The 23,302-nt window shown below is 40.7% G+C and overlaps 1 protein-coding gene and 1 long non-coding RNA gene across 15 annotated transcripts in view; one reads left to right on the forward strand and one right to left on the reverse strand.

The window, feature by feature from the left end:
* dock10 (dedicator of cytokinesis 10) overlaps nt 1-23,302 on the reverse strand; it is a 74,203-nt gene that overhangs the window by 20,383 nt on the left and 30,518 nt on the right. For 8 of the 14 annotated variants that reach the window (XM_037775060.1, XM_037775067.1, XM_037775068.1 and 5 more), the window contains exons 2-25: nt 20,919-21,044; nt 16,214-16,303; nt 15,067-15,149; nt 13,144-13,216; nt 12,721-12,855; nt 11,993-12,127; nt 10,467-10,653; nt 9,470-9,558; nt 8,266-8,349; nt 7,870-8,028; nt 7,492-7,740; nt 7,280-7,402; nt 6,691-6,773; nt 6,455-6,577; nt 5,960-6,039; nt 5,632-5,819; nt 5,429-5,494; nt 5,200-5,292; nt 4,931-5,054; nt 4,708-4,829; nt 4,430-4,513; nt 2,377-2,469; nt 2,048-2,166; nt 1,737-1,806 (exon numbers count right to left, since the gene is read on the reverse strand). In XM_037775060.1, the coding sequence (XP_037630988.1) occupies nt 1,737-1,806; nt 2,048-2,166; nt 2,377-2,469; nt 4,430-4,513; nt 4,708-4,829; nt 4,931-5,054; nt 5,200-5,292; nt 5,429-5,494; nt 5,632-5,819; nt 5,960-6,039; nt 6,455-6,577; nt 6,691-6,773; nt 7,280-7,402; nt 7,492-7,740; nt 7,870-8,028; nt 8,266-8,349; nt 9,470-9,558; nt 10,467-10,653; nt 11,993-12,127; nt 12,721-12,855; nt 13,144-13,216; nt 15,067-15,149; nt 16,214-16,303; nt 20,919-21,044 (2,778 nt within the window). The remainder of the gene's footprint in view (nt 1-1,736; nt 1,807-2,047; nt 2,167-2,376; nt 2,470-4,429; nt 4,514-4,707; nt 4,830-4,930; nt 5,055-5,199; nt 5,293-5,428; nt 5,495-5,631; nt 5,820-5,959; nt 6,040-6,454; nt 6,578-6,690; nt 6,774-7,279; nt 7,403-7,491; nt 7,741-7,869; nt 8,029-8,265; nt 8,350-9,469; nt 9,559-10,466; nt 10,654-11,992; nt 12,128-12,720; nt 12,856-13,143; nt 13,217-15,066; nt 15,150-16,213; nt 16,304-20,918; nt 21,045-23,302) is intronic. The other 6 variants (XM_037775061.1, XM_037775069.1, XM_037775056.1 and 3 more) reach the window with 1 other exon arrangement.
* LOC119491255 lies at nt 9-15,420 on the forward strand. Its single transcript, XR_005207571.1, has 3 exons — nt 9-603; nt 6,431-6,433; nt 15,409-15,420. It is a non-coding gene; the product is annotated as an uncharacterized LOC119491255 (long non-coding RNA).

The following is a 23,302-nucleotide window of genomic DNA, read 5'->3' on the forward strand; positions in this document are numbered from 1 at the left end:
AGGGAAAAGGAGTCGGTCAAAAGCTGAATACTAACAATTCTTTTCATTATCGATTCAACAGAGATCCCCGCCCAGATGCCAGGTGTGTTGCAGTTCATGTTCTTAACTAGAGCTGCAACGATTAGTCGATTAATTGATTGATAAATCCAGTGAAAGAAACTTGATTGGCAACTGTTTTGATAAACTTTAAAGTCACTTTTCAAGCAAAAATGCCCCAAAAATCTGATATTTCCTGGTTCTCAAATGAGAGAATTTGCTGCTTTTCTTTGTTTTACATTACAGTAAATTTCATATTTTGGGGTTTTGGACGGTTTGTAAAGACATTTAATGTCTGCTGGAGAATATTGTGATGAACATTTTTCACTGTTTTTGGATGTTTCATAGAGCAGAGGATTAACTGATTTATCGAGAAAGTATAGAGCAGATTTAGTGATAATGGAAATAATTAGAGCTGCAACGATTAATCGATTAGTCAGTAACTATTTTGATAATTGATTAATTGGTTTGAGTATTTTTCTAAGAAAAGAAAAATCAGAAATCCCTGATTCTAACTTCTTAAATGTGAATATATTCTGGTTTCTCTACTCCTCTAGGACAGTAAACGTACTGTCTTTATGTTGTGGACAAAACAAGACATTTTAGGACGTCATCTTGGGATTTAGGAAACACTGATCAACATTTTTCACCATTTACTGATATTTTATGGACCAAATCTGCCCAATCTGCTGATTATTTTCTTGATTAATTGATTCATCAATGGTCTATAAAATGTTTAAATGTGACCTACACAATTTCCTACAGCCCAAGGTGATGTCTTAACATGTTGTTTTGTGTGCGACCAACAAACCAAAACCCAAAACCATTCAGGTTATAATGGAAAGCAGCAAATCCTCACAATTGGGGAGCTGGAACTAGAGAATGTAAAGCTTAAACAACTAATGGATTACCAAAATACTTGTATCACAAATACATAGATGCATATGGACAAAAACACTTGAAAGAAAGGAAATCAAATATTTTCCGTTTGGACGTGTAAGGTTTGATTCATATTATATTCCTGCATACTACTCAATTCATGCTACAGTGAATTGAACCTCCTCTCTTTCCTCTCCTCATTGAACACACACACACACACACACACACACTCAGCAGTTTAAATTGGGCACCACTACTACTGAGTATCATGCCAATCTGTTACTATGGCAACCCTGGTTCCATTAGCCGTGCGGGTCCTCTCCTCTCTTCCCCTCCCATCGTTCGTCTTTGCCACTGCCTCTCCAGGCGCTGCAGTTTTCCTTCACTGTGGCCAACATGAAACAGGTCTTGTGGTTTCTCCTGCTCTCTTCTCTAATTCTCTCACTGATTTCGCCCCTTTCAACAAACGCGCCTTGTGTTTCTGATTGAGCCGGCTGAATGTCCCAGTTTGCCTCCTGCTCAATCACCCTTTCTTCTTCTCCTTCGTCTTCTCTCCCTACTTCTCTGTTTGTGTTTGCACAGTTTTCTGGGCACGCGGCCCTAGCCACACTCCTGCTGGCCCAAACACACACAAACATATACACATACAGCCTCAGAAATTAAATAGTCTGTGCAGAGATTCCCGTCCTTCGTGGAAAACAACAGCCTTCATAATTATCATATGATCACCCTGCATACAAACACACTCCATTCCAAGGATTTCTAACAGCACACCAAACACACACCATCGTATTGCTGGTTTACTGTATATGTTATTATACCTTGATATAGGAGTGCAGGTAGTGATCCAGGTTTTCTTCATGGCACTTTGCAACAATGTGGACCAGCACCCTGCAGACGCAGAGCAACAAAGAGTTTGAATTATTACAGCCTTTATCATTAAATAAAACATACATTTCCTCCTCATTCTTTCTCTTCAATAGCAGGACTTTTATGATACACGATTCATCAAACAATAAAACTGAGAGATGGTGTTTTAAACACTGCCCTCACTGTGTGCTTTACCACATCCACTGAGCCCCCACCCTGATGTCAACCCAGCTGTTGTGGACGTTGTAGTACTGCTGCCTACCTGGTGGTGGCGGTAGTGACATCGTCGTCGTCATTCTGAGTCAGGACCTTGAACAGCTGGTTGAAGAGCACTGGCAGGAATCGGATGATCACTGGGATCCTCTCCATACTGAGAAGACCCTGGAGGACGGTGGAAAAAAAAGGCGTAGGAGGAGGAAGAGGTGGAGAAGGGTGGAAATAAATAAGAAACCGTAAAAAAGGCAAAAAACTGTCTGGCATACAGTACAGTAGTGTTGCACTGATTAGACATGTGTTCAGCAGCCAAGGCTTGGGTTTTTGTCTCGGTCACATTAAATGAAAACTGAGGGGATTTAGTCCCTTTTCTCTGACCTTCAAGCAGTTCTGGAAGTCGGAGGTAGGAGGTAGCGAGAGGTCCAGCTCTCTCTTCTGGCACTGCTGGAAGAATCGGTTCAGGTGGGGGTCCTGGCACAGAGAGAAGAAACCATGAATCAGCACAAAGCATCTGCAATAACACTTAGTGGGCCGGTTCCTTTTAAAGTATCAGTTAATCCTAAAATGTGAACTTCAGCACCTCACTATGTCATTTTTCAGTTTCACTGTCTCAACCTTGTCACAAACAAGTGAAGTATTTTTAATAGTTTCAAAAAGGACATAAAATAACCACCAAGTTCATTGTGATGTTTTTTTTTTTTTTAAAGTTATTTTTTTGGGGGCATTTTTCCATTTTTATGACAGGACAGTGGATAGAGTCTTGAAAGGGGGGAGAGAGAGAGTGGATGCGGAAAGGGCCACAGGCCGGATTCGAACCCGGGCCACTGCAGTCAGGACCAAGCCTTAATACATGGACGCCTGCTCTACCAACTGAGCTAACCCAGGCCCCCATTGTGATGTTTTTTTAGGCTGATGATTGTACTATGGAGGCCAACACACTATAGAGTAAATTTTGTTGTTCTGTGTAGTTTAAAGGGTCCGTTTTACTGACTGTTGACAGTCGTTCTAAGAAGAGATTCATATCTATTGAATATCCATTGATATTTTTGAGAATCATCTTAAGACCTGTTTTCTCTTTATCTTTGTGACATGTTATTATGATACATGACTTCATATTCTATCTTACTTTTTAAATTGTCCTTTTTTAAATGTATTTATGCTATTCCTAACTTGTCTGTACAAGTAATTCTAAATGTCCTTTATAATCTACTTGATTTCAGTTGCCTTTTATAATTGCAAGTATTGCAAGTGAAACTAAGACAGGTTCTATCTGGACCCGTGACCAATTTCTGATACATTTCTGAGAATAAATAATAGGCTTAATCTTCAAGGAGCGTTGTGGACCGCGGGCATAGCTAATCCAGTTAATACGGCAATAGATTCACTCAATTGCGCCGATCGAATCGATGTTTGTTGTGCGTTGACAGCTCGCCTGACAGAACAACAGCATGAGAGAGATGACGGCATGAGAGCAATGCCCTGCTACTCTCTGGCTACAGACTGTGTCTGAGACTTGGATGGACTTACAGCTGTGAGTCAGCTTTCTCCGCTATGAACATTATTAAAACCAAGTACCAATGAGCATCTACACATGTGCATGAGAATGATGGCACTACCTCCATTTAAGCCAAGACTCAAACCACTGGGAGGGCAGTCACAGGCCCATTTCTCTCTCTAAGACAGGAAGTTGAACAAAAATGTAAAATAAAAAATAAAGTGAAAAGGGGCTGCTCAAAGCTCTCTTTGCATTTTTTTCTAAAAGAGGCACTTTTTAATAATTTAATTTAGAAGATTCTTTCTTGTTTTCTTTTACTTGAAATGTAGGCATAACTTAATTGTGCTAATACTAATTTTATTTATAGTAAAAGATATTTGTTTCCCATTCCAGTGCCATACAAGTTCAATGATGATGATATTTGATAGGCTAGGCAATAGGTAACGTAATCTAGATAGTATGAGATTCGGATCTTTACTGGGAGGAGATTCTAGTAACTGGACCTCTTTGAATTTGAATTGAATACCCCTGACTTTTACCATCCATTAATCCTCTAATTTGTTTAGGGACATCTAATGGTCATTTTATGTCCATTTTGCTATTCCACACAAGCAGACACCATTCATTTTAATTCTGCTGGAGAAAGCTGAGATCGAACAGCTACAAAAATGGCCAATTACCTAATTCTGGGATTAAGCGTTGAGTGTTTCTTTGAGGCTAAGACCTTGACAGTGCATGTCCTCATTCTGGCTCATTTTAACAAGGATGTAGTGGCTGAAACAATAGGTAGAAAGCCAGCAATCCATCGATTTTCTATACCACTTATCCTGTTCAGGTGCATGTGGGGCTGTAATCTATCATACCTTGGACACATCAAGTATCAGTAAGCCAGTAAAAACGAAAGAGAGACAGCAGAAACCCAGATGATGGTCTCACCTGAGTGTAAACTGTGGAGACGACGTTGGTGGACACTTTGAAGATAGCTTTTCCTCCATCGACCCATTTCACATCTGCTCCATTCTGCAAAATGGAGAAAGTGAGGATGCCACCGACCCATGTTCACTCTCTTCAAACACTCCCATTTATCACATGCTGCGATGATTAATACCCTTCTTCTCGCAGAAATTAATGTTTTTATTATTCATCACAATTTCTAATATTCATACACTCCTGTATCTGTCCTCCTCCTCTTCCCTTTCCTTCCTCCTTCTCACCTTGGTGTTGCTGGCCTCCTTGATGGCCAGGTATCCAGGCAGCAGGTTACAAGAGACGGGGACGCTGAACTCCTGGGATGACAGACGGCCTTCTTTGAGGAGAGGCAGCCAAGAATACCCCACTAAAAATACAAAACACAGAGTACTGAATGGTGGACAAGACCAACCACAAGATAACCCGCTGCATAATAAAAGTTTCACTCCAGATCGAGCACCAGCTCACCTGGTGTCTCCAGGGTTTCTTTCCTCTTAGCATTCGTCTTGGCGTTGATGTCACAGGTGACGTGGTAAAAGGAGAAAAGGAGGTGGTGCTTTTCATGAAGTTGAGTAGGAAGCTCAATCTTCACCTGGGGACACAACAGCATGTAGTGGGTTATATTATGGGATGCTGCAGATTGGTGAGGTATCTGTAAACATGTTCTTGACTGCTAAAGCTAAAGTCAATCCACTTCCAGGTTGTAATGATATGAAATGTGATGGTTCTTCAATTACCTCATCGTAGAAGTCGGGGCTCTGGGAGTGATGCAGGACTGTGGAGCAGGCTGCTGTGGTGAGGACTGGACCTCCCGGCTTGCCGTAGATGCACTGGAAAAACAGCAACCACAGAAAAAGGGGCAAAATAAAGTTAGTTTCTCATGACAGACAGCGTTTCACTGGAGAAAACGGAGCCGTATAAATGCCAGTAAATGTCCCATCAGCATGTTTTTGGATAGCGATCTACCTTTAAAGGTTTGGCAACTTCTTCGTCTGAGCTGCGGAACTCCACGTAGACGGAAAGGTTACGAGCCTGCGAACAAGAGGACCATTGTATCTAACCATTAAAACTGTGAATAATAAAAGTATATGAAGTATGTAAAAAACAAGAGGCGTGTTGTTTGTGATTTTTGGATCTAAGGCTACACTCAAATGATGCTTTTAAGTTACCTTGGCGAAGCTCTTCTGGCTGTCATATTTGAGGTGTTTAGGGTAGACGTAGATGTGGTTCCTGTAGACGCGGTGCGGCTGCGTGAACTTGGTGGTGTCCTGGACAAACTCCTCCACCTCCACAGTAGGCTGGTGTTTGCTCAGCTCTTCGAATGGCTTCACCGGTATACAGGAGGATGTCACACAGTCTGAAAGCACAGAAAAGAGAGAGTTTCAAACACATCGCAGAGTAGAGAAGTGGAGGGGAAGGAGGAGGCAGACAGACAGCAGAGTGAGAACATGAATTAACGTAGATTGAGGAGAGGTGTTGCCTAGAAAGCGGACATACTAGGATGCTCCAATGGAACGTGGTCGACTGCGATTTCCAGCGCCCCGGGAATAGTCTGCAGTTTGCTGGTCTTCTCAGCCCTGCACACACAAAAATTTGAATTAAGGCTACAGGTGAATTGGGTAAAAAATGTAACTAATAGATATCACCATGAAAGTTTCCCAGTAGATTACTTACATTAAGACAATTTGTATTACCAGTTTTCTGAGATTTTATGTTCAAATATACAAATGAAGCATTATCTAATGGTAACTTTTGTTGAATTTAGGAGAAATCTACAGATGCAAATAGATAAAGTGAAGTAAAATAAACACCTAAATGTGTGTTTTGGGTTTTTTCTTTATACTGGTCTGAAAGAAGACATGTTATGGAAGCAAAATAGCCCAAAATCTCCAAATTGATGTTTTTGCCTGGGGTGTCTCGCCTTAGATTGTCGTAAGAACTGTTTATCTTGCCTGGGATGCGCCTAAGTGAGTTACAGTAAGTATACTTTACCTCCTGTATTCAGATACCAGCTTAATCAAGTCATCTGTGGAAATCTTGTTGCTCTCCTGTTTGAAGAGAGGCGAGAATCGAGCCTCTCTGTCCAGTGCCCCGTGGTTGTCCTTAAACACTGACCTATAATACATCGAAAGAGACATACTGTTAAAGAGTAGATCCTGCGGAGAGAACATGGTAAGTATATTTGAAAATGTTTACAACAACCGAGCCTCCAACCGGGATGCACTGACCTGACGGACCAGGCAAACGGCATACGGTACTTTCCCAGTTTACTACAGAACTGTTTGTTGGATTTCATAATCTTCTGAACAATCTGTACGAGACACAAGCACAGAGAGAAGGACAGTTAGCAAGACACCGCAGCGGATCATTTTAAACACAATGGGGTGTGATCAGCCCTAAATTCTAGTTGACCTAGACAGAGTGACAGACTAAATCAGGAGGTTGTCTGATACAGGCAGCAGGTTGAATGTCTGGTGATTCACTTAGTCATTTAAACAAGGACCACATGGAGCACAGCCAGCAGGGAAGCCAGGAAATGTCTTGGATAGGATGTCGGAAAAAACCTCATTTCTAAACTATCTGGAGCGGACTGGCATTCAGCGATGAAGATAAACTCTGGCCTTACAGGAAAACCATTTTGTAAATGTCATGCATTTAAACTGTTTGAGTGGATTAAGCCATTTCCCGGAGAATAAACGCCCTAAACAGCATGTTTCATGAGCCATTTTTCCCAGCTTCCTTCAAGAGATTAGACAATATAAAAGGTTGAGCAAAGAGAGAAAGAGCAAAGCAATGATGAACAAATGACTTTCTGACCTTGCTGGAGTCTGTATTCTTGATATATGGTTCTGTCCCACAAGCAATATTTCCCATCAGCACCTTTTCCACTCTTGCCACCATCACTATGTCTGTGTGGGGGTTGGTGACTGAGAAAATGGCCTGCATGGAGAGCATTGGAAAGAGTCATTCTACATGTTAAATGCATTTCTCCTTCTATAAAACATACTGTAGGAGTAACATCTCTGTACCTGTTTGGGGAAGCATAGCCAGTGCTCCAGGTCCAGGCTGAGGCTACAGTCTCCTGGCTTCTTCTCAGCAGGAGAGCACAGGCCGTTTTCCTGACCTACGACCCCCGTCGCTGGACTGCCCGTCCCGTTACAGCAGCCTCCGAGCATCTGACGCACGGCCTCGTGGTTGAGGTCTATGTGAAAGTCTGCAGACACCTTCCTCCCTTCTCGTACGTCCAGCAGAGCCAGCGACACGAAGAAGGGTTCAATCTAGTGGAGCAGATTTAGCTCAGTCAGTCTCAGTTCCATTATTTATATATGCATTACCATTTATTTCAGTGAAATATGAATGCAAAAGTAATTTTTTTTAAGCATGTTTGACATGTTTCTAGTCCTCACATTAGTGACCGGCCCAGTTTCACTCTCGTTGATGCAGCCCTGCAGCATGAGGTTGAGTGATCGGCAATTTATCATGAACCTTCTGCCCAGTTTCTCCTCAAACGGACGCACTGGTGCGCTCTCAACTGACGAATGTTCAATCCGTGGGCTCCTCAGAACCTGTGGTTTGTGAAATATAGTTTGCTTTACTTTATTTTATTTTTACCAAGCTGGAATCATTGACGAGAATTACAAGAAATGTACTCGTGAGATCTGGTTAAAAACTGCAGCATTGTGACATTAACATCCGATTCATGTCATAAAGTACAACAATGCATGAAGTCAAAACATTATGTAAGTCATGTAAAGATAAAACACTGTATAAAATAGAAAAATACAAAAACAATGAACACATACAGGAGTATCCGGGTCCAGTGAGAACAGATTCAACCTCTCTTCTCTCCTGGCAGAGCGAATTCCTTCATCTGTCTCAGAGATATACTGTTGGGGAAGAGATGGTGAGAAAGACAGTCAAAGATACTTGATGCAAATAATAAATTGTGAATTATGATATCTCTCTATTATTTTTTCCTGTCTTTTGCTGACGCATTATTAAGTTTTTACCATTACCAACTGTTGATCAATAGAAAAAACACTTCATAATAACCATCATTAATAAATGGTAAATTCATAGTTAATTAAACTTTAGTTAATAGTTATTTTACTGTACAAACAATAACATGATAATTAATAAAGATTACTAATTATTAGTAATGCAATAGATTTATGTTATTTTAACAGTTTATTGTTGCACACATTATAACATTTTATATAATATATTATAAGTATTTGGTAAGGATTACCGAATGATTTTTAAACCAAAATCGTTTGCAAAACCATCACATAGATATTAACACTTTGTTAATGCTTAATAATTAGTTTGAAAACAGTTTATAAACATTATTTTGATGGCTATTATAAATTTGCAACTGATGATTATAATAACTTGTTAAATGGTTAAAAATACTTTGTAAAACATCTATAAACATTATGTAGATAGATAGTTAATACTTTGTCAATAGCTAATAATTGGTTATCGGTACTTCTATATATCTAATGTCTATAGATGTTTTACAAATAATGTATTAAAGGTTTAAAAATCATTTGGTAATTAGTAACAAATACTTAATATAGCATATAAAATGTTATAATGTGTGCAAAAATGAACTGTTAATAGTTTACTAATGTAATCGTCTCTTATCAGCTATGATACAATCTATAATTTATAAACTAATTATTACATATTACACAACCTAATGATAAAATAACATAAATTATAGCATTACTAATAATTAGTAAACATTAAAATACCTATTAACTGAATTATAATTAACTATCACTTTAACATTTATTAATGATGGTAGGAATGTGTATCGCTTGTGTGCCTCCTCATGCTAAATATCGCTCATTAGCGCCACCAATGGTCAAAACCTCCAAAGGGTACCTTTAAATAGACTCTGACAGCTGTGCTCTGCATGCATGTACAGTTATTAATAATAGTGGTAACTGCAGGCAGTAGCAGCAGAGGTATATTATTATTGTTTGAAAGAGAAGAGCTGACCTTTGCTAGCTCTGGATTGATGCCGTTCTCTGTAGTCGTATCTTCATTTTCCTGCAAACAGCAGTCAGTCAACGACAGGTCGAACACATCTGGAGGGAGAACAAACACAATCAGAGGGACTTCGGTTTATGAGTGACGACACTGAGTGGATGAGAATGTTTATCTAAGCGGTCCATTTTCCCCAAAAGGTTAAAGGCCATATATCATTTTCTAAAATAGGTTCAGCAGTACACTAAATACACACCAACCAGAGACAGCGGACATATATCCATCTCAGAATAAAATATGACTCCATTTGTGGTATTCACGGGTAATAAGGCAGGCGGGCTTCTGCAGAAATCTAACCGTCATGTGCCTGGAGCAATTCTTCCCAAAGGCCATGCAGAACAGAATGGCTCATTAATGGTAGGTCGCCGCACGCTCGCGGCCTGATTTAGAGGCACGCTAACAGACCGCAGAGCCATGACGGCGGAGGCGATTACATCATTCCACCACTTTTCACCGGGCCAAGTCTCAAAGCTCTCTGTCGGTGTGTGTTATGTTACAGGCCGTGGTCCCGTGCCCGAGCTCTCACAGAGCTGGCACATACGGTCGAGTTTTATGAATTATGATTCCATGTAACGTTTTTTAATAACAAGGTATGATGGGAGTCACTGGTTGGCCTCATTTCCTGTTAGTGATGTTATGGATTGACCCCTAACCTGGCTGAAATTCACAATTAAGGTGATGGCAAGACGGTGGATATTATTTAGTTATAGAGAGACGAAGGAGGAGGTTACATTTTTGCTGAGTATAAAATCTTCCTCTCTTTAGGGCGCCATGATTTATACATGTGATGGAATTATGCTAAAATTTCCAATCCTTAAATACCCCTTTCGCCACTAAATTACCATTTATGCTTCCATCCCCTTCGCTCGTTCCAACTATTTTTCAGTTCCCTCTCCCTACATCCATCGCTTTGTGTATTACTAAATACAAAAACAGAAACCGGTCTCACCCTGCCGATGGTCGGTGAGGTCCAGACTCTTGCGGTCAGGAGCCGGGCCGTCGTGAGGACTGATCTGCAAAATGCGGGTCAACGTGCTGATCCACTCCTCCATGTCCTGCTCGCTCTCCGCGGCCAGCACGAAGTACGTAACCTCGTTCATCTTCAGCTCAAAGGCGTGTTTCCTCAGGCGGTTATTCTGTAGGGGGACGAGTGGAAGGATGGATAGCTTAATGTGGTTACACAACAAAACCAAAGCTTGGTGCTGTTTTTGGAAAATGTGACTCTTTCTTTCTTCCACACGCATGTTTTTGAAGATACTGTCTGCTGAGTTATAAACGTAGCCTTGCTTAGCTTAGTGTAATGTCATCCATCCTACTGTAGCCTTACAGATAGATGGATTTATTTGACAATAATAAAGGTAAATACAAGACTGCATACACATACAATTAAACTGCCAAGGATACCACACATAAACACAATAAAATTAAAAGCCCATTTCCATTGCGGTCCTCCTAAGAGACAAGAAGCTGCAATTCCCAAAACCCACATACACTACATCCAGCAATTATTGTAAATTAAACTGAACAACTGTCTTTAAACAGCACGCAGAGACATAACAATGGCACCCATGAGGATGTCAGTCACTGTGTAAGTAAATATAAAGGTTAGAAGCTTGGAAGCAACACAATAACATCTTGACATGGGCTAGTAGTGTCATCATGTCGTACATTATCATTCTACGAGCCACATTTTACAGCCATTTAACGCCTCATAAAAGAGAATAAGTGCTCGGTTTAAGTTAAATGTCACTTCTTTTTACGCTATCTTGCTACTGAGTTTTGTTTATAGAGGGATGCTGTAATGAAGGTCATTGTGAATTCAGTAGATAAAATATTTGATGCAATGGAATTAAGTGTTTAGATGTATTTTCTTTGCAGCTTTTTGCATCCAGCACATTCTTGTTTTTATTTGGGAGGAAAGGGAGCCTGAAAAAGCCTCAATATCTTACTCTAAATACACAAGTCTTTATACCGTATGAACAATCTCGGAACCCATCGTCTATCGGTCTGACACCAGATAGGCCTCTGTGGGCAAGGGGCTATATTTATGGGGTTCTGATGTAGCCGACTAGCAACTTGAGACGCGAGACTGGATTTGGAGTTGAGAGATGACGTGTACGACCGAATTGTTTCATAAGTAGCTAGTTTACAAGCTAACTATAAAAAAAATAAAAAGCTAAATCATCTTCAGACAATAGCCAGTTTGTATTTCGGCCAATACGTTCCGCCTCTTTTGTTCTCCACACAGACTGGTCCACCAACTGCATTCAACCAAAGCCTGCCCAAACGTGATTGGTCAATACTTCTCGGATTACAAACAGAAACCAGAACGCTTCAAAATCTTGTCCCGTTGCCTACAGATTCTACATGTGAAAACAGAATCTGTTTATAGGGGTGATTAATATACACTATATATGATATACTGTAGTATATATTGTGTTGTGCTCTTACTTATATGAATGCTTTAAAACGCACCTGTACCACACCAGTGCACGAGTCAAGGAAGATGCACCCTTTGGGTTCCTTGGAGATCTTTTCATCTTTGTAGAAGTTCATGATGTAGGAGTTATCCGTCAACTGGGTGAGCTGGAAATATCTCCTCTTGAATGACTGTACAGATAGAAGATACATACCTTAAGATAAATACATTAATCTGGTTTAAGGACAAAGTCATATTAGGCAACTAACTAAACAAAGTGGGGTCTGGGGACCCCAAAGGGTTCCTTGAAGGGGTTCCAGGGGATCCCCAGCAAACTATAATAATCAATAAGTAACACAATGACAGAATGTATGACTATTTTGGTCATGGGTTTCATAAACTTTCTGTAATAAAACATCTAAAAGCAAAAAAACTGGGGACACAGCCGGGACAAAATCTTATCCGGGCGGTCCTGGTCTAAGTTGTGTCAGTTTAGCCTTAATGTGAAAAAGTTTGGGAACCACTGGTTTAGACGAAGTACTAAAAATTACACAAAAACATAAAAAGTGGTTGCGAAATATCTCTTAACCTACGAACAGTAATGTAGATGTTGATATATTGATACTACTTCACCCTTACAAACGCATCCTGGGTAAAAACATGTCATCAACAGGAGTCACAATTCAAGTTCAAACTACGTTTACCAGGTCAGACAGTGAGGTAAAACATTTCAGCTGGGAGACATCTGAGCATGAAAAGTGAGAGCATCACTTCATTTCCTCACCCGAACAGTGATGCTATTGTTGACGGTGCTGTTAAAGTTCCCCTTGTAGAGCCAGCCTGACCGAAACACACCGATTCCTCCTCCACTGCCACCACCTCCCCCTCCTCCTTTGGACGAGGACAGGGAGGTGGTATCCTGTAAAACACAAATACAGTTAGTTATAGATCCATTAGCTTTCCATTCATCCCTCTGACACGGAGGAGCAGATGATCAATAAAGAAAAGGCTCCAAGACTCATTCTATTTTAGGATGGTCATTTGTCAGTTCATAAACAATGTCCTACTGAACCTGTGATCCGCTAACTGCTCTTGCAAAGTACATTTTAACAGCTTTGAGGCAGCTGTAAACTAATTTAAACAGGATGTATGCAGCATGTAATGCATTCATTCTAAAAGCATTTGTCAGAAGATGGTCATTACTGACCTCGTCCTTGTCAATGTCCTCATGGTCAATCTCAAAAGAATGAGACGGCAGCTTCTCCGCTTTGTACAGTTTCCTATAAAGGAATAGGGAGAGAAAAAATGTGAAATATATTGATGGAAAGAGAAAATGATTTCAGGAGTTTAATCCACTCTATTTGAGTGGTGTAAATGATTGTGGGTGGCTGACTCGGCTTCATCGCTCTCTGTCAGGAGTCGACAATAGGTAGTCCTCGCTCCATCCCGCTCCACTGATTCCACAGGCTGACCTGTCTTTGTGTGCGAGCCACGGGATAATATGCCTTTGTGTGTGTGCTGTGAGCTGCAGACAGCTAGGCTGCAGTCTGTGAGGAGGGGAACACTGGAAACACCCTCTGCTAAAAGTCACCGTCGTAAAAATCTCTTAAGGGGACTATGTTTAGAAGATTTCTGGTGATTGCGGGCTGGCCACTGACAGAGGAATGCTAATATTGGCCTGCACAGATGAGAAACGCTCCAATCAATCACAGCGGTAACAACCACACATATACAGTAGCTGTAGATTCCCATTGTACTATGGTTTCCCTGGTGGATTTCACCTCAACTTGTGACTTATTACCCTTTATGGTTATCTCGTCAACCTTATAAATAAACAATATGACAGTGTTTGTGTTTAATTCCACAGCTGCAGAGACAACTCAAGTTGGTGTGATTGTGCTCTAACTTGCGTTTAAGCTGCGTTTTACTTTATAATCCACCCAGGATGTCAGATAAGAGGTCATGTGAACTGACTGAAAGAATACAGTGGCAACCCATGGGACAGAGGAGGGACATTCCTGTGGTTGAGCAATTTACTGCAGGGCTGCTCTGGGTCAGTCTCACTGGGACTGACAAAACTCAGTCTGATTTAAATAAATGACTGACTGACTGACTGACTGCCTGACTGACATTTAAAAAAGGGATCGAGGGAGCACTGAAAGCTAACATGTGTTAGAGGGGAATATCTTCCACTCTGACTTCTTTCTCACTCAACACCTGCGAACATCTTGTTCTTGTTAACGTCCTCCCACCTCGGTGTAACAAATTGTGGTTGTCCTTGATGTTAGGGGCTACTTCTGGGTCTCGTTGTTCATGAGAGAAGACAATCCAACATGACTTCAATCAAGTCAGGAAGTCAAACACATATGAATCCACATTTTTTTTAACCTTCCATATCATCAAATAACGTATAGACTAATACAACTGTACATGAGAAAATATGCTTCCCGATCTCCTGCCTACGCCGCGTTTGTTACTCTTTATACTTCCAGGTTCACAATCACGTGGATTACATACAAATTGATTTTGTGGAATTTATACGAATTATATTGCATTTACTTTTCGTAGGTATAGCTATGAACGGTGTATGAGAATCGTCTGTTTATGGCAGTTTATTAACATGAGAACCTAGGGCTACGTAGTGTTGTTATTCAGTAATAGTGCAGATTTTGAGTTTTAGTACCGACTCCAAAAAGGCGCTTTTTCAATACCTTACTATGAGAAATATAAACACTAACCATGCCTAAATAAAATTGTCTTAAATTCTAACCAAGAGCTATTTGATCAGTTCAGTAAGGAAACAAGCTTTTTGGACTTGACAATAAAAGAACCACAGTTTTTATAGACGCATTTCAGACCAAAAATGTGTTTGATACCCAGCTCTATAAGCACCAAATAGGGAAGTTGAGGTTAAAGAAATGGTTCAGACATTTTGTGAAAAGTGCGTATTCACTTTCTTGCCAAGAATCAGAGGAGAAGTTGATACCAATCTCAGATATGCAAGTGGTATCAATCTTCGCATCTAACTCTCCTCATGAAAGTGTATTTCCCAAAATGCTTCTCTATTCCTATAAATCCCATACAGCAGACACAGTAGAGCAGGTGACTGAGTAATGACCGAGTGTATTACCTGGGCAGCAGGCGGTAGTCTCCAGCGTAGTCGTCATACTTGAACTGGACCACATTTAGCTCAGAGTTGTAATACTTGCAGGCCTGGAGGAGAGGAGGGAGATTAAGTTGAATATGATTAAATATTAACTTTATAAAATGATGGCCTCTCTGGGAGACCTGGGGCGGCTGGGACGTCAGCAGACAATGAAGAAAGCTACACTACAGTGAAAGTACAGCAAGACATCGTCTCTCCTGAGGCCAGGTTACTGATGTGCAGGCTGGGATTCATTATTAGAGTATGTAAATTATAAAAAAGGAACTGAATTAAGACTCCAAGTCCCCAAGGAATCTGCAAATAAAGATATCTTTAAATCTTAATAGATCTCTTGTCTGTCTCAGGGGTTGAAATAGTAGGGTGCTCTCACTGTAAGTTCTCTCTCACACACACACACACGCACACACACACGTCACACACACACACACGTCACACACACACACACACACACACGTCACACACACACGCACACAGGCAGTTTCACATCCTCTCTTGCGTCTGCTCGTCGAACGCTGTGTTGCTGTTTTCTTTAATCCATTTGTTTAGAAAGATCTTGATCTTTTGTTAACAATGTCACAAATTATAAACAGACCAAACAGATTATCAGCAACAATATCAAACTCAGGCACGATAGCGCACACACACAAACACACGCACACACACACACACACACACAAAGAAAGTCAGACAGACACAAAGAAAGTCAGACATACACATTATTCTCCAGTGAGCTGTGATAGTACTGTCTGGGGAATTTCCGTCTACTCAGGGCTCAATTCAGATCGACCAGTGGAGAAATAATATCTGATAGACCGAGCCTACACACACACACACACACACACACACATAGATGGGTACATAAATACACATCAAGATATGCACACACACACACATCTAGTTTATTTTAGAGGCATGGTGAAATTGCTCCACCGGTATCAGGATGTCCTATATTAAGAACAGCATAAACTGCCAAAACTAACCACCACCCACCGAAACCTTTTTCATTCCAAACCACAGCGGCATCAGTTAAGTCCTGTAAACACGTCATACACGTGGGCAAACACACACACACACACACACACACACACACACACACATACACACTCCTTACCTGTCTGACCAGCAGACATTCAGCCTGTAGCTCTGCCCCCTCAGGAACAGTCGACTTGAGAGTCCGTCTCTCCTGAGGCACAGTGGACACCTGAAGGGATAAAAGGATTGCGTTAACATGACAAAAGATAATGTGTCATGGCTTGGTGAGCCACCTTGGCTGAAATATTAAAAAAAAAAACACCTCCACTAACATAAAAATAATAATCTTTAATGAGTTAAAACCACCAGGGAAAAAGAACAGAGGTGTAAATGTCATGTTTAGTAAGTGTGGGTGTTGTTCAGGCTGTCATCAACTAAATTAATCACAGGACAAGATGTGTGAGGATCTGGGTGGCTCAATAGAAAAAACATCCATCCATACTGTATATCTACTTTCTAAGCCAATTACGCTGTTCAGGGTCACAGGTAATAAAACTAGAATAACCGCCTCGTGGTTGTATGCCTCTGCCAACCAGTTGCAGTTTACATCCATGTCTAAAATGTCATCACTTCATTATTTCATCATATTAGACATTTGAGTGAAATTGTCATAGCTAGCATATGAATTCTTGAGTTATGGACAAAACATTTTTTTTTGTGAAGTCACAGTGACCTTTGACCATCAAAGTCCAATCAGTTGATCATTAAGTCCAAGTTAATGTTTGTGCCAGATGTAATACTCAAGGACGTAAGGTCACAGTGACCTTGACCTTTGACTACCAAAATCTGTTCATCCTTGAGTCCAAGTGGACATTTGTGCCAAATTTGAAAAAAATCCCTCCTGGTGTTCTAGAGATATTGTGTTTGCGTGGTCCTGATATAGCCGTCGCCGTCGCCGGCGCGGAGGCATAAAAATCATGGCTACCAAAAGTATTTCTCTATACACCACATACATTGTTTAACAATTAAACCATTGTTCTAAATGAAACACATTGTACAGATTGATGACAAAGAAAAAAAACGAATAAATAAGTGCGCTCCACCACCATCATCAAAACACCAAATGAAGGAACATCTCTTGGATGAATGGTGTTCATCCCAAGAATCTATAACAAGGAGCATTCAAGCTGTTCTTGAGGCTTGTGGTGGCCCAACACACCCATCTGCATATTACAGTATATTTGCACAACGCATATTTTACTTTCAATTTGCACAGCAGAGATATATCTTTAACTCTATGTTATTGTATTTTTCTATTATCTATTATTTATTATTCTTCCATCTAGTGTAAAGTAGTTGGTATGTACATTTATATAGAGATTTGTAAATACATTGTTTTTCGTACCTACCTCATGTCTTTTGTGAGTGATGCACGTTTTTTGTGATCTATATAAATTGCTGCTATAATACCTCAATTTCCCTTTGGGGGTCAATGAAGTCAATCTATCTATCTATTAAACTGCATTTTGTGTATCAACACAGTCACTAAGGTATCCTTACTGTTTGAAACAATGGATTTTGTACATACATTCATTGTCCCCACAGGTTGCATCCTAATCACTTTTATTAGGGCCCGAGCACGAAAGTGCCAGGACCCAACGGTGTCCTGGCACGAAGTGCAAGGAACCTATTGTATTTGTCGGTATTATTATTTTTCTGCTGCAAGAACGCGTTTTTGACGACCTTAGCCATCCCCAAAACTCACCAAAATTGGAACATGCGTCGGGAGTGGCGAAAATTGCAATGTTCTGTAGTGATTGGGAACGGGCGTCGCCAGCGGGCTCTATAGCGCCCCCTAACGCGTCGAAATCTAAAGTTGATCCGATATTCATGAAATTTGGTATGCATATCCCACTCATCATTTGAAACATATTCCTCATTGGATTTCATTAGCTCCGCCCACCCAGAAGTCGGCCATATTGGATTTCATGTCATTTTTAGCGTTTTATAGGCCGCGTACTTTAACGAACTCCTCCTACAGATTTGATCTGATCGACTTGAAATTTGGTCAGGACCATCTTAAGACCTTGAAGATGAAAAGTTATTAAAATGATGAGTGTTCACTTAACGACCAGACCGTAGCGTGGCGGCCATTTTGAGCCATTCGCCATGAAACAGGCAGTTATTGTAACTCAACTGTACATAGTCCGATCTGCCCCAAATCTCTCAGGTATGATGGTGGTCCAGTACTGATGACATGTATATGAAAAATTATACTCATAGCCCCGCCCCAAGACGTTAGCCCCGCCCCCTTTCATAACTCATGAACCGTTTGTCGTAGAGTCTTGCGGGAGGTCTCATATCACTCAGCAGAGAGTGCCTGTTTCATTGGTGAAAGTTATGCCCACCCCCTACACATTAGCCACGCCCCCTTTCATAACTCATGATCCGTTTGTAGTACAGTCTTGTGGGAGGTGTCATATCACTCAGCAGAGAGTGCCTGTTTCATTGGTGAAGGTTATGCCTGCCCCCTACACATTAGCCACGCCCCCCTTCTAACTCGCGAACCGCTTGTCGTAGAGCCTTGCAGCAGGCGTCGTGGCGCTCGTCAGAGTTTCGGCTTCACGGTGCCCGGCCGCGTCGGTCGGCGTCCCGCCAGCATCCCCGACGCGCAAGTAGGGGCGAGGGCCCGTTCATCGCTGCTTGCAGCTTTAATTTTACTTTTAATTTTGCATCTTGCGCCACCGGCAGGTCAAAAATTCACTTTGTCCAGAACTGTACTGTACTTCCGTTTATGTCTAAACACCCGCAAAACTACTGACATCAGCCTCAGCGGTACTTTGTGTTTATTTCTAATGAGCAAATGTTAGTATGCTAACACGCTAAACTAGGAAGATTGAACATGGTAAACATTATACCTGCATGTAAGCATCTGATGTTAGCATTTAGCTTGAAGCACTGCTGTGCTGTGTCTACGTGCAGCCTCGAGGGCATGCTAAAACATATCCAGAATATTGATGTAATATTTAATTCCTTCTTCTATTGTTTCTGGCCAGCTTTATGGCAGTGGAGATGAATAATTCAAGTCAAATCTCTATTTCCCTTCTAAGAACTGATTAGACCTACAACTCATAACCTATGAATCATGCAGATTTAATTATATAAAGTATGTTTTATGACCCATAAAACAGAAAATCAAAGTTCAATCTTTCAGGTCCACATTCATATCCAAGAAGAAATATTCAGTGATTCTGCAGAATAGGAATGAAAACAAGTCAAAGATCTGTGTGCGTGAACAGACAGACTTTGATTGATGCAACCCAATCAGCCGGCTGGAGCGCTGAGCTCACAAACCAACTGGCAAAGAAGCAGATCTAGTAAATGCCTTTTGTGCATTAGCAATACGCTGCCAAACCACTTTCAGTTACAATTATGGAAATTGACTGTAGGCTGCATCCTCGTGCACAGAGACACAGAGACAAAGAAAATCAGAGGAGATTGTGTTGTAGCCACACAGACAGAGCTGGGAACCAGCAGAGTCAGACATTAAAGTTACAACTCCACAAGCCAACGTTTCCCTTTACTACAAGCAGCCAATTAGGTCATCTTAATGTGCAGCGGATCTGCGTCTGCAGAAAGGCATAGGCACGGTAATGAAAGTACTAATGAACAAAGAGCTAAAGGGAGCCGGAGAGAATCATTTGTTGACTGTAATGAAAAGGCCGCAATGCTTAACATGCATAGTTAGTGTGAATAAGCGTTGCATTTTAAACAACAATGTGTCACTGTCAAATTAAGAACTGACGACTTTTACTGCGTTCGAAATCACTCCCCAGAACGCCTCATCTCCACACTGTTTTTGCTTCGTGTCTGTAAATCTGTGTAGTTTACGGATTACCTCGTGTTCAACGCAGGGAAATGCATCTCTTTACGGATGGATATAAATGACACCGCAGATATGGGAGAGAAGTTAATTTTGTCTGTTTATCCCCGTCCACTCTAGACGAGTCACATTTATACACTTGGAAAAAAGTGTATAAATAGAGCTGTATTTATCAATCAGTTATTAATTTACTTGTTAAAACAGTGCATACGGTCTGTCCGTAATGTGCCGCAAAAGTTAAATTTTTTTTCAACGTACTCGAGACAAATAACCAAAACAAAATGCAAGGAGGAGTTTCGCACATCGGAGATCACGGAGGTTCCCATAGGAATAAATGAACTTCTGGTTGCCTTTCATACATACTCATAGGCTGTGTTCCAAATCGCATACTTTTTCTTTTTAGTTTTAGTACATATGCAGCTGCCCTTACAATGTACGTACTGTTGCATGCAGCATGCATACAATTGGGACATACTACTTCGTCATAACATTGCGCCTTGAACTTTGACCCTCTTGCTCATATATCCGCTGTGCAGAAGATTGTGGGTCAGAATAGTCAGAAAAGCATGCTGGCTGACATCCTGGTAATTTTGGCATACTGCATTTGATAATTGTAATTTATATTGGGACATACTAAATCTTAATCTGACATACTAAATAGTATGGTGATATGAGTAGTGTAACACACAGAGAGCTATGTGGAAACAAGGCGTTATTATGTGGTGCACTATATTTACTGTCCACCAAGTGTCTGAATTCTGAGTGTGAAATACATGCACAATATAGTGCCTGCAATATGTGTTGCATTTCATAGATGCAAAAATGACTGTTGTGTGACTCTACGCCGGTCAACCAGGATTCACGTTTAAACCGAGAGCCTTCTTGTTCTGACTGCATTAACCACTGAACCATCAGGTTCCCACGTACACACACACACACACACACACACACATACACTTACACTTACAGAGAAATCATGGTCGGGGAACAGGAGCAGGTCTCTGAGAGGGTCTTCCTTCAACTCGTCCCCCAGTTCGGAGATGACAGTCTCATAGTCGAGAGGATCGATCAGCTTCGGCTTCTCCTGCTGCAAAACGGAAACACAGAGACGCTTGATCAGTATTCACTTGTTGTTGGGTATCAAACCTCAATACAAAACGAAAAGATACAATAAGATATGTTGCGATGCAATGCGATAAGTGTTAAAAAGTGTCTAGTGTTGAATGTTGGCATCAAGTGCTTGATCAAATTGATTTCCTGATGAGTAACATTTTCTAACTTTATATTCTATTGAGGAAAATGTCTTTATTTAACACTGATACAGCTAGCTCTTTGTCATATTTTTTTTTTTTTTTTAAAGGTGCAGTGTGTAGGATTTGGCGGCATCTCGCAGTGAGGTTGCAGACTGCAACCGACTGAAGCTTCTCCCGTGTGCCAATTGGTAGGAGAACTACGGTGGCCGACATGAAAACGCAAATGGCCCTATCTAGAGTCAGTGTTTGGTTTGTCCATTCTGGGCTACTGTAGAAACGTGGCGGCCAGCTCCGTGAAGAGGACCCGCTCCCTATGTAGATATAAACGGCTCGTTCTAAAGTAACGAAAACACAACGATTCATATTTTCAGGTGATTATACTCTAAAGAAAACATACTTATTAATAATATATTCCATTTCTGCCAATAGATCCCCCTAAATGTTACACACTGGTACTTTAAATTTGCTAAATAAAATCTGTTTACATTGCCCGAAGAAAATGTTTTGGCATCTGCACTGTAACGTATTGGCACCGATATTGAACTTGTAAAACTTATTTCTACTTCATATCTCATATCTATTACCAGATATTGTGAAATCAGAAAAAATACTCAGTGTGAATACAGTTGTGTTCATGAACTACACTATTCTTGGAGCATGCATATTTTATTAAAAGCAGTATCCATGACAGCTATAGTGACATTTCCTTTGTTTTGCCATGACATCATTAGGACCTAAAAGAAACGTAGAGGAAGTAGCGCTACGGTCGAAGTGAGACACACAACGCCTAAAATACACATGTGGAGTTGTTTTAAATGAACCGAGATTAAAAACAGAAGTAGATACAAGCTTCATTTAACCGGACACACGTCGACATGATACATCTGGATTTCCCAGTAAATGAGAACTTCAATAAGCAACCAGAACAACATAGACTAACACTGTATGACCTCAAAAAATGGAAACGCCTCATACAACAAGAGGCGCTTCTATGTGTGAAGGCCTGTTTTCACAACCCCATTTTACACGCTCAGTATATAAACCACAAAACAATCCATTACACTCTAACTTTCTCTTTTTAAAACTATGTTGAGATAGGGTTATGTAACAGATCAATGAGTCACACACACACAAAGCAACATTTTAAACATGTGTTTCACTCATAGAAAACTTCTGTCATTCAGAGAACAGCAACAGAGCAGCAACAGCAGCAAAGTGAGAGCTGGAGCAGGCTGTGGTGAGGTAGGCAGAGGAAGTAATGATCTCTGGTTTGGTTCACACGCATTGAGCGCAGACCGGGGCTTCTACCCACCACAGCTACCCTAACAGTCACAACAGGCCTCTTGGTGCACAACCAAGGAGAGAGGAAAGAATGTAACTCAACCCAAGGTGATCTATGTTTTAGTAAAGCCATCTGTCTAAGTACTACTGCCCTTACCACCCATACTGTTAATATTTACCCCCATGTAGTATTCAAAATCAGCATTATTTATACTCCAAAGTTAATGTAGAGTGTTGTTTTCTAGTTTTTTGTTCCATGTCAAACTTGTAAAGCTGTATTAAATACTGGCTTTTTCAATAATAAGAACATTGATTAATTGATTAGCCAAAAATGATTGTCAACAATCATAATAATTGATGAATCAATTAAATTAATTAGGCAAAAATGCTGCACATGCGCAGCATTTAGCTTCTCAAATGTTGCTTTTCCTGTTTCATATCACTGTAAATTAATCTAGGGTTGCACGATGATATCGGCATGTAATCGGCATCGGCCAGAACATTTCCTCTGATATTACAGCCCGATGAGATGACGCGTATGTGCATGTGACCGTTGACAAAGCCGGTGCAAAAACAAATATGTCAGCAGTGTGGAGGTACAGTATGTTCTGCAACTTGCGAAATAGGTCACATTTGCCCGGGTTGCCTATTTTCAAGACTGTCTACTCTCAGGTACAGCATCAACCAAGTCTGTTAAAAGTAGGATGAATTTTTCAGTTTTGTTTCAACATGTAGCCTAAAATAAAAATAAATATGGCACGTTTTACATGAAACCTAAGTGGAAGTAGTTTTCTTATTTTTACCCAGTGAA

This window comes from Sebastes umbrosus, chromosome 7 (assembly GCF_015220745.1).
Source record: "Sebastes umbrosus isolate fSebUmb1 chromosome 7, fSebUmb1.pri, whole genome shotgun sequence".
NCBI lineage: Eukaryota > Metazoa > Chordata > Actinopteri > Perciformes > Sebastidae > Sebastes > Sebastes umbrosus.